This window comes from Heterodontus francisci, chromosome 5 (assembly GCF_036365525.1).
Source record: "Heterodontus francisci isolate sHetFra1 chromosome 5, sHetFra1.hap1, whole genome shotgun sequence".
NCBI lineage: Eukaryota > Metazoa > Chordata > Chondrichthyes > Heterodontiformes > Heterodontidae > Heterodontus > Heterodontus francisci.
Window position 1 is genome coordinate 198,812,176 of NC_090375.1, and position 12,084 is coordinate 198,824,259.

General features: G+C 43.2%; 1 protein-coding gene across 8 annotated transcripts in view; it reads right to left on the reverse strand.

Moving 5' to 3' along the window:
- The window catches only part of bbs9 (Bardet-Biedl syndrome 9), a 689,521-nt gene that overhangs the window by 643,694 nt on the left and 33,743 nt on the right, over positions 1-12,084 (reverse strand). For all 8 annotated transcript variants that reach the window (XR_010975118.1, XM_068032600.1, XM_068032602.1 and 5 more), the window contains one exon: positions 8,437-8,550. Coding sequence is in view for 7 of the 8 variants with exons in the window: in XM_068032600.1 (XP_067888701.1) it covers positions 8,437-8,550 (114 nt within the window). In the remaining variant the exon portion in view is untranslated. The remainder of the gene's footprint in view (positions 1-8,436; positions 8,551-12,084) is intronic.

Below are 12,084 nucleotides of genomic sequence, written 5' to 3' on the forward strand. Positions count from 1 at the left end.
ACCAAAACTAAAAGAAATTGATTTTAAACCGCCCAAATATATAGTTTTCACTTACCCAGCAGTCCCCTGGTCCTCCGAAAAAAAAGGGAATTAACTTTTAACTTACACTGAAATTGACCTCCCAGCTGTAAGTTCGCTCCGTATGTCTGCTTCTGTTTTGTCAATAGTGATGATCAAAGGACACTGAGAGCCACTGACCTTGGAAGAGGCAGCACTCCATGCGCACCCCCCCCCCCCTCACAGAAAGGTTTGTGGTGGACTGCAACAGAACTCAAAGGAGAAAGCACCACTCTCTCAAGCAAAGTCCCCAGGACACACAGAAGCAGCCTAAGCCTCAAGACAGAGGATCTCTTCAGCCTTCTGGTACCAGCAAAACAAGTTTGAAAGTGTGCACAGGGCCCCAGCGAGAACTGCAAGACTTAACTCCAATCAAGGACTTTACATCCAAACTAAAGACAGTAACTGAATTCCACTTACCACTCTAAACCACTCCCCCTTAGTCTTTCACCTCCTCTGCATCTATTTGTGTGTGTGTTTATCTTGTATGCATGCTGGCGTGATTGCGTCACATTTTTTAGTAATTTTAACTGAGTTAGAATGTTAAGGCTAATAAACTTACATCTTTCTTGTTTAAACCCAAGAAAATCTGTCTGGTTGGTTTATTTACAATTACAATCAGAGAGCAGTGAGTAAGGACTCACTGAGGTGGTAAGCTAAAAATCACTGTGTTTTAAAAGTTAAACCCTGTTATTGCCAAAGTAGGAAAGGGGCAGGGGGGGAGCCTGAGACCCTTTCCTTACCTGATCGTAACAGAAATTTGGGGGCTAGCATCCGGATTGGGCCTACAGGCAAACGAGAAATTGGAAGTGGGAAATCAAATTGATCCCAATCAGAAAGAAGACTTCAAAACAGGTTTTCTTGTGGTTGTGTGTGCTAGAATACTAACATGTCCGCGACCAAAGCCTGTAAGTCCCCAAGCCAGGGTGAAGTAACTTGGGATAAGTTAAAGGCACTATCTATGGAGGGGTTGAGGAATATGCTGAGCAGTGTGGGATCACTTTCCATGCCAAACCCAGGAAATCGGAACTCCTATGACTAGCAGACAACCATTTTTCCCTCAAATCTGAAGAATCAGAGACAGGGTTAGAAATAGACTCTGACAGGGTATTGCTAGCAAAGATACAATTGGAACAAAGGAAACTTAAATTAGAAGACAGGGAAAGAGAGAAAGGGAGGAACAGGAGAAAGAAAAAGAGAGGGAAAGAAAGAAAATTCCAAAAGGAAGATGAGGAAAGAACTGAGGCGGCTTGAGTTAACTAGGGGGCGACAGAGTCACCCCAGTGAAAGCATGGCCAATATAGAGAATAGTAATTCAGGGCTGTGTATGGGTTTTGAAAATTTTCCCAACTGATTCCAAAATTCAATGAGGGAGACACGGAAGCATTTTTTGTATCTTTTGAAAAATCTGCAAGGCAGTTAAAATGGCCAGCTGAGAGTTAGACACTCGTGCTACAAAGTAAGCTAACAGGAAAAGCCCATGATGTTTATTCCCTGTTGCCAGATGAGAGTTCATCAAATTATGAACTGACAAAAAATGCTATCCTTGGGGCATATGCGCTGTTACCGGAATCCTACTGCTAGAAGTTCCGAACCCTCAGGAGCCAAGCTGATCAAACTTACTTGGAGTTTGAGAAATAAGCAGTTGGCTTATTGGTTGAGGGCTCTTAAAGTGCAGCCCAGCTATGAAAACCTTAGAGGTAATTCTCCTCGAGGAATTTAAAAACTCTCTCCCACTCTCCATAAAGACCCACGAGGAGGAACAAAAAGTACACAGAGCGAGGCAAACCGCAGTTGTGGCTGATGAGTTTGCTCTAATATACAAGTCAGTTCCCCTGGGGAAACACCATTCCTAGTCACCCCCACAAATACAAAAAAGACAAAGGTTTGGGAAGGTGACAGGAGCCCAAGCAGTCCCAGGAGAGAGAAAAAAAGCAAGGACACACAAGGTGCCCTCCTCCAGCCAAAAAGAATAGCGCTGTAATTCGGAGTGAGACCCGGAGACCTGTGTGCTTCCATTGTAGTAAAGCAGGTCATCTAAGAGCTGACTGCTGGAAATTACAGAGAAAGCCTGAGGGTTAATCAGGTAACACCCGCTCAGTGAAGGAGAAGGGACCCTGATGGAAAGCGTAGCAAACCAAGCTGTGGCTTTAACTGCAGCAGTAGTAAGACCCAGAAAACATACTGCTGCAGGTGCAGGAAAATTTAATAGGATCCCTAAAGTTTATCAGAATTTTTGTCTAAATGGAGAGTAACCCCATACCCATCAAGTGGGGCAAGCAAGCTCATAGTAATCCTCAGGGATACAGGGGCCACTAGATCCCTTTTGCTGGGAAAAGGCCTGACCTTAGAGTGCAGTAAATACCAGAATGATAGTAAATGGTATTGGAGGGCAGTGTACGCCTGTACCTTCATATTGGGTGCACTTGGAATGCGACCTAGTTTCGGGACCGGTGACTATCGGGATTGTCCCTAGTTTGCCTGTGGACAGAGTGGACCTGCTCCGAGGTAATGATCTGCCGGGGGTGAAGGTGGTAGCTTCCCCAGTAGTGAAAGAGAGACCTAAGGAAGTCAGAGAGACAGGGCAGTGGCAGGAGACGGTCCCTTGCAGTTCCCCTGATTGTGCAGTGGATCAGGCCATGATCAAACAAGCTCCCCCAGAGGAGACTGAATCAGCATTGCAGACAGATGACCATGTGGTCTGTCTGTCTGAAACTTTCTTAGGAAAGTTAGCGGGCCCAGGTAATGGATTAAATGGATCTTCCCTAGCTGAGGCTCAGCGAGCCAACCCAGTATTGCACGAGTTAGCACAGGCTGCCCAGTCCGAAATTGAAGCAGAGTGAGTCCTTGATTGCTACTATTTAAAGAATGAGGTACTGATGAGGAAATGGAGTTCTCCTCACAGACCTGACAGCAAGGAGTGGACAGTCGTTCACCAGTTAGTGGTGCCACAGAGATACCGGAGAGAAATATTAAGAAGGGCCCTCGAGACTACAGTGGCTGTACATGCCGGTATATGAAAGACCAAAGCCCGCATCAGACAGCAGTTTGACTGGCCAAAACTCCACAAAGATGTGGTGGAGTACTGCAGGAGTTGCCACATGTGCCAAGTTGAGGGGAAACACCAACCTACAGTGAAATCTGCACCCCGAATTCCTGTACCAGCATTTGGAGGACCCTCCAGCAGATGGCTGGTGAACTGCAAGGGACCCCCGTCGAGAACAAAAGGGGACAGACAGGCATAGGGCTGGCAAAAAGTTAGAAAGGAAAGGGGAAAAGGGGACAAAAAGAGGCCACATTAAAAGGTCCAGGAGGATTCCCAAATGAAAACCCCTACTGCCCGGTAAGCCAACCCCAAAATGTTGGAAAAATTAGACCCCACATCCTCCTACGTAAATGTAGACACCCGAAGCACCCCAACAGGTTTGCTAACAGCATTTACAGGGACAAAGCAGGTCCTCGAGAGGGCAGAGAAACCGTAAAGGTAATGCCTCACCTAGTTGAAGTGCTGCAGGGCAGTGCAATAGATTCTGGACAAATACCTGCAAGCAGGAGTGTCCTAGAGGACAAAAGGAATATTAGCAAAGAATCTGCCCCCACAGTCAGAAGAAAAGGGAACCAACAATGCACTGAATTGAACAGCACTTGCATGACTCACCAGAGCACTGAAATTAAGGTCAGAGTGGATTCCCCCACTGCCAACACTCACGATCAGAGTCCCAAACCAGGGCTAATTAAATCTAACCATCCCCCTGCAGACCCCAACAGGAACAAAGGCCCTAGAGAATCATGGACATGTGCAAACTTCAAAGCTCTCCAAAAATCACATGTTTATTGGGATGCCCAGTCCCAATTTATTGTAAGCTGATATTGAAGAATCTTTAAACCCCCTTGAGCAACACATCTTAAACCCACCTCAAAGAAAAAGGGGCAGTTTAAAGCAACACTGCTACAGAGAAACAAGTCTGTAACAAGTTTAAGATTTCTGAATGAATGAGAATGAATGAGAAAAATGCATGTGCGCTTTCCTTCTAATTTATAATGAAATGCTCTCCTAACGTCGCATTTCATTCAGTGAGAAGTGGAGGGGTGTGACAGAAACCACACCTGCCAAAGGGAAACATAGTAATTTCGTCATATGGAACACGACTTGAATTTTTTACCGGACATTGAACATAACTTGTTTAAAAGGACCACAGAGCTGAACAGCTAAAACATGGCTGCTCATTTGCATTCTGAGAGACGGTTGCACTGAGAGACAATGGGAATGCTTCCTGATTCAATTAGCAAGATGGCTTTTGTCAGTAGTGATGTTGATAGGACATTGAGAGCCATTGACCTTGGAAGAGACAGTACTCCACCGCCACCCACCCCACACCAGTGAGTGTGTGCAGTAAGCTTTGAAGAATCAACAATCCTCCCAAGAGGCTGTTTCAAACAAAGTGCTGGTCACATGACTTACCTGCTGGCCAGACTGGGAACTGTTGAATTGTGCCTCACAGAAAGGTTTGTGGCAGACTGCAACTGAACTCAAAGGAGAAAGCACCACTCTCTCCCTGTCTCTCTCTCTCTCTCAAGCAAAGTCCTCGGGACCCACGGAAGCAGCTTCCGCCTCAAGACAGAGGATCTCTTCAGCCTTCTGGTACCAGTGAAACAAGTCGGAAAGTGTGCACTGAGCCCCAGCGAGAACTGCAAGACTTAAATCCAAACTGAACACAGTAACTTAATTCCATTTACTATTCCAACCGTCCCTCCCTTTATTCTTTCACCTCCTCTGTATCTATTTGTGTGTCTGTTCATCTTGTATGCGTGCTAGCGTAGTTGCGTCACGTATTTTTAGTAATTTTAGCGTGTTAAGGCGAATAAACTTACACCCTTCTTGTTTAAGCCCAAAAAAACCTGTTTGTTTAGTTTAGAGATACAGCACTGAAACAGGCCCTTCGGCCCACCGAGTCTGTGCCGACCATCAACCACCCATATTATACTAATCCTACACTAATCCCATATTCCTACCACATCCACACCTGTCCCTATATTTCCCTACCACCTACCTATACTAGGGGCAATTTATAATGGCCAATTTGCCTATCAATCTGCAAGTCTTTTGGCATGTGGGAGGAAACCAGAGCACCCGGAGGAAACCCACGCAGACACAGGGAGAACTTGCAAACTCCACACAGGCAGTACCCAGAATTGAACCCAGGTCGCTGGAGCTGTGAGGCTGCGGTGCTAATCACTGCGCCACTGTGCCGCCCATTGGTTGGTTTGGTTGGTTCATTTACAATTACAATCAGAGAGCAGTGAGTAAGAACTCACTGAGGCGATGAGCTAAAAACACTGTGTTTTAAAAGTTAAGCCATGTTATGGTCAAACCAGGAAAGGGGCAGGAGGGGAGCCTGAGACCTCTTCCTCACCCGGTTCTAACAGTTAATTATAAAACAAGACTTAATCAGTAACGACGCAGTTCCCTTTTTATCTTAGCCCCCCTCTCTCTCTCTCACCCGCACACCACACACTCACGCAAACCGAAAAACAGAGATTTTTCTTCCGAGCTCTGTTACCAAAAAGACAAAAAAGAATACTTTGGGCAAATGTTTGCTAATTCTTGAAGAAATAAAAAGGTAAGAAAGACATCAGTTGTCCCTTTTTGGTTTGGCGTCCCAAATATGCGTAGACAGCTGTCTAAGGAATCTTCCTAGAACAGTTCTTTTCTGGCAACATTGAGGTTCAGTTCAGCAGGCTTTCCAGAAGAAACATGGCAACAGGGGTTACTGGCAGGCTTTTCAGGAGGAATGCAGCATCAATTCCTCTATTTCTTACACTCGCTTCTAAGAGCTTCTCGAAGAGATGGAAAAGCTGGCAGGCTTTTGAAAAAGATAGAAAATGGCTGAGCTGGGGTTTTGTCCTTGGCAGGTTGATTCTTAAACTCCTTTCAGAACACTGTCAAAACTGCAACTGACTGTCCAAAGCAAAACCAAAAACAATCTCAAGAGTCAAGCCTCTTGACCCATCATTTCTCTGTAAACATCTTCTCCAAGTCAAAAGGTCCCTGCTGGGTATTTATCTGAATACAGGTGAGTTCCAGTAAGGGTTATTTACAAACCAAGACCTTTCAGTATCCTTTCAATGACCCCAGTGCAAAAAAATACATGAATCCTTTTCAATTTTCCCAAATAAAACAATGTCCATAATTCTAAAATACATGAGTCCTCAAAAAAGCTTAACAGAAAATATAGAAGCACAGTCATAACATAAGCTGGAGGCAGAGACAGTCTCTGAGGAAGAAAATATGACTGTGAAAATGAGTTTAGTAGAAGCCTTATCGAATACCAGGAGGGAACTGGAAGGCAGTAAAGGTGCACAAGGTAAAAGAGACAATGGAAATCCAATTGTAAAGAAGAGCAGAACTTCTTCAAGGTAGGCATTCCTGGAAGAGAAGTAGCAGTGAATTAAACACTAAAATAAGAGCAAAATAGTGTGGATTCTGGAACTCTGAAATGAGAACAGCAAGTGTCAGAAATATTCAGCAGGTCTGGCAGCATCTGTGTAGAGAGAAACAGAGTTAAAGTTTCAGGTTTCTGACCTTTCATCAGAACTGGCAAGTTAGAAATGTAACAGTCTTTGAGCAAGTGAAAGGGATGGGAGGAGGGAGAAGAAGAACAAGAGGGAAGGTCTGTGATAAGATGGAGGGGGGAGAGATTAAATGACAGATGTCATGGAACAAAATGCAAAAGGAGTGCTCAATAGTTGTAGTAAAAGACAAAGCATGAGTCCAGAGAGAGTGGTAATGGCAGAATCCCTGTTGATGTACTTATGTATTGTATTGGACCAACCCACTTTCTGAGAAACATCAAAAAGAAATCTTCTGCTGCTTCAAAGTTATAACTTCAGCTTTTACAATCCAAATAATTTATTCTACTACAGCTGGCAATTAACAATGACAAAATTTGACTAGTAGCTGTGCTGTAGCAACTCACGAATACCATCCCTTCCTGCATGCAAAGTCAGAAGAATCAAATTCTAACTAGTATGAAACTATAAATTCTAGCCAATTTTATCATTCTTTGCCTTGTGTGCTTCGCTGACAAGGCTGTCATTTTTTGCCCATCCCTAGTTGCCCTTGAGAAGGTGGCGGAGGGAAATTTGGAGGTCTTGGTGTTCCCAGAGTACTAACATACTGTGGGCACACAGTTATCCAGAGCGGAAGGGAGGAAAGGAAATGGTGGAATTTATCATCTGACAACGTGCAGTGCCTGCTGAGAACAAGGAAAGCACATAGGAACTCTGCACCCTAACTGCAGATATGGTCATAGGCAAAAATTGAGGAGACCGAACTACAGTTAACAACTGATGATATGTTCCAGTTTGTGTTCTAGTCTTTGGAACTCTCTTCCTCAAAAGGCGGTGGAAGCAGACTCTTTGAATATTTTTAAGGCAGAGGTAGATAGATTCTTGATAAGCAAGGGGGTGAAAGGTTATTGGGGGTAGGCGGGAATGTGGAGTTGAGGTTACAATCAGATCAGCCATGATCTTATTGAATGGCGCAGCAGACTCGAGAGGCTGAGTGGCCTACTCTTGCTCCTAATTCATATGTTCGTATGATCAGGTCTCTCGCTGGAGTTTGTGATCGTTGTTACACTAACGCCTTATCAATGGTCTGCAATTCCTTAGTACACCCAGTAACGAAAGAACAGAAAGCTGGGATAACATAATTTGTTGTTAATCAAAAGCGTCAAATCTTCTTAAATCTCATACAATGTTGACTGTTTCCCCTTCGCCACATCAAGGAAAAGGCAGAGGTGTTTCTGCTGTCACCTCATTGCAAGTCCTGGGTATTAACAGCATATAGTGAAAGGATGGGATAATGAACTTTCTATTTTTGTAGATTACCTATAGGAGAAATCTGTGCTCCAGAACAAGTGAGGAGAGAAGCCTTTATAGGTTCTGTCTCCAATTCTGGAAGCAACAGCAGAGAAGACATAGGATTGTCCATTTTAATAATTAAATAGCTAACCATATTCAAAGCTATCAGCAAGAAAAGGGGTTACAATGTTAATGTTCAGGTGTCATGCTTTAAACTTAACAAATTTTAGGAGAAGCTGCAGAGTGGACCACTCTGATTAATCTGAAGTTCTGCAAACAATTTTAAGACTGCAATTTTCTTCCACCTTCTTAAAGACCAGGCTTACATTAAAATGATGCATTAAAATATGCTATGGACATTTAGAAGCATATTTTCCACTTGCCATCCAGACATAAATCTGAAGTTGGGGATCAGCTGCCTGTTATAGAAAGTGCCTGGTTTTCATTCCATTATTCATTGTGCAACTTTCACAGCCACCTGAGAAACATGGAGAACACTACAGGTTGGATTCTTACCTTTCACACCGCCAAAACCTCCAAAAGTTAAGTTGCAAGCCGTCCGTTGAAGATTGTGCTCATACATTAGTTTCAGCTGGTACTGGTTTCCATGTTCAACGGTACCCATAGTTCCTGTTAAGCAAAAAAAAAACAAAATAATTGGAAGGCAATAGGAAGGCTTTGTGCAACAGGCCATCAGCCTCAAAAAGTTTTGATTCAGCCCAATGATTGCATGTCATGCAAATAGCAAAATACACCTGCGTAACTGTTGAAAAACAGGTACAATGCAAATTACAGCAGGCCCATATGAACAATCTTAAGACACCCAAGAATCACTTCCATCCTTCCCACCAACATCCTAGTGGTTGTTCATTAGAATGGCAATGGCATTGTGATCAGATCATGGCTTGGGGCACTGGGTTGGTGTGCATCATCTCATGAGCTCTTATATTACACACTGACCCAATACACAAGAGACAGATTTAATCAAAGTACGAATGAATTCAGAGTTTTTTTATAGTATGGTTGGCAGTTTTGTTCTATATTTCCTTAGTCTTCTTCGGTGCTGCCTCAATACACACAAAGTAGTATATGCCTTGATGGACATCATTTGCCTGGACTCAGGATTTCATGCTGATCTGACCATTCTTCAGTTTCCTTTTCGATGAGTCCATGCAAACGTTTGAACTGTCCTCCATGGAAGCTTTTGTCCCCTTTCAGCCAAAGGTTAATAGACAGCTTTGGGCAGCCTGCCATCAGTCTATCAAACACCTTCACCATATGCCAGATGATTTCTGCAACAATAGGACTTTGGGATCTTTTGTTACCATCTGCTTTTCTGATGGTACAGCATGGAAGTTTGCAAGTCTTTGATGCAACATCTGCAGATTGCCCAAGTCTCATAGCCCTAAAGAAGCAACAACAGGAACATTACCGTACACATTGAGCTTACTTTTGATTTTCGGCTCACATTTATCCTCTGGAAGCCAAATGTTGAACAGGTCTCCCTGATTTAAAGAAACCTCTCTGAGCTGAATTCAGCTGTGTTCTACAAGATCACAGAATTAGGAGTAGGCTATCTGGCTCCTTGACTCTGCTCCGCCATGCAATATCATGGATGATCTGATTCTGGCCTCAACTCCACTTTCCTGTCTGCCCCCCATAACCCTGACTTCCTTGTAAGTCAAAAATCTATCTAATTCAGCCTTGAATACGTTCAATGACCCAGCCTCCACTGCTCTCTAGGGAAGAGAATTCCACAGACCCTCAGAGAAAAAAATTCTCATCTCAGTCTTAAATGGGAGACCCCTAATTTTTAAACTGTGCCTCCTAGTTCTAGAGTGCCCCACAAGGGGAATCATCCTCTCAGCATCCACAATGTCAACTCCCCTCAGGATCTTATATGTTTCAATAAGATCACCTCTCATTCTTCTAAACTCCAATGGGTTTAGGCCCAACATGTCCAACTTTTCCTTATAAAATAACCCCTACATCCCAGGAATCAGTTGACTGAATGTTCTCTGAACTGTTTCTAATGCAATTATATCCGTCCTTAAGTAAGGAGACCAAAGCTATACACAGTACTCCAGGTGTGGTTGAACTAAGGCCCTGTACAGCTATAGCAATATTTCTCTATTTTTATACTCAATTCCCCTTGCAATAAACACCAACATTCCATTTGCCTTCCTAATCACTTGCTGTACCTCTATACTAACTTCGTGATTCATGTACCGGGATACCCAGATCCCTCTGTACCATACAATTCTGCAGTCTCTCTCCATTCAAATAATATACTGCTTTTCTATTCTTCCTGCCAAAGTGGGCAAGTTTATATTTTCTCCACATTATACTCCATCTGCCAAATTTGTGCCCACCCACTTAACCTATCTATAGCCCTTTGTAGACTCTATGTCCTCTTGACAGCTTACATTCCTACCTATCTTTGCCATCAGTAAATTTAGCTACCATACATTTGTTCCCTTCATCCAAGTCATTTCATATAGATTATAAATAGTTGAGGCCTCGGCACTGATCCCTGTGGCACTTGTTGCAGCTACTTGGTATGACGTGGGTGGTTCCCACTGTTAAAACTCCCCATCTGACCACAGCAAGTGTACTTGCATTAGAGTTTATCCCTTGGTGTTTTATTTTTCAAATTAACACAGGTTTTCTTGTAGGTTTTAAAAACAGAAAATTAATTGTTTATTGATCAATATGGCTTATCCCAAAATTGTCGCAACTGCATCCACTCACACATTTGCTCGCACCCACACACAAAGAAGAAACAGACAGAGAAGAGAAAAAGGAAGGTGGTTTTCAGTGGGGCAGAGGAGGGGAAAGGTTACAATAAGCCTGTTGAATTCTCGAGAGTCAAGTTCTCGATGGATGCAGGTCTGAGATGCTTGTAGATTTCTTTCTTGATTGAAGGTTCTGTTGAAGATCATGGGTTACTTCTAGCTGTCACTGCTGTATACCATAGATGTAGGATTTTTTCAGCAGGGCACTGTGCTTCCTGGCTTGGCTGGAACTCAAGCTGTTACAAGTAGCTTCACCCTCTGGGTCAGTCTCGCCCTCTCTCTTTTTCTGTTTTTTTTTTAAAAAGGTAGAACTGTGTCACCTCTCATCTCCTGGCAGGAGACATTCTCATCTCTTCGCCATGGTGACTGCACAATGGCCTAGGATGTGGCTACTTCACACGTCCTTTGTTTCAGAAGACGACATTCAATTCTGGAATGTTTTTCAGATGGGTTCCATTGACACCTTTTAACTTTGAAGTTTTGTCCTTTGTTTTTGTCAGACAGTTTGAATATGGAAAAGGCCAATACCCTTTTTTGTTCGGTGGCCATTTTGGACTATTGTTCATTTTTTAAAATAAAGGTTCATTTTTTAAAGACAAAGTCCATTTTTCATAACGCTTCAGCATTAGTCCATGATTGTTGTATCATCGCACTTTTGGTGTGCATGACACAGTCCACTAGTAACTGCTTGCAAACCTGAAAATGACCCATTCATCCCTACTCTCTGCTTCCTGTTAGTAAACCAATCCTCTATCCATGTTAATATGTTACCCCCTACACCATGAGCTCTTATCTTGTGTAGTAACCTTTGATGTGGCACCTTTTAAAATGCCTTTTGGAAATCCAAGTATACCAAGTCTATAGGTTCCCCCTTATCCATCCTGCTTGTAACATCCACAAAGAACTCTAATAAATTAGTCAAATACTATTCCTCTTTCACAAAAGCATGTTGACTCTGCCTGATTGCATTATGATTTTCTAAATGTCCCGCTATTACCGCCTTAAAAATGGACTCTACCATTTTCCCTTTGACAGATGTTAGGCTAACTGGCCTATAGTTTCCTGCTTTCTGTTTCCCTTCTTTCTTGAACAGAGCTGTTACATTTGTGATTTTCCAATTCGCTGGGACCTTTCCAGAATCTAGGGAATTTGGAAGATCTAATGCATCTACTATATCTGCAGCAACTTCTCTTAGACTTCAGGATGCAAGCCATGAGGTCCAGGGGACTTGTCAGTCTTTGTTAGCCTCCATCACGTAGAAACAAGATAAATCCCAACTCTTCTCATACTGATGTTAAACAGTTGGTGATAGTCGTGAGGTCTCTGAACGTGCGGGCCAATACAACACACAGTCATTGGCAAGTAGGAC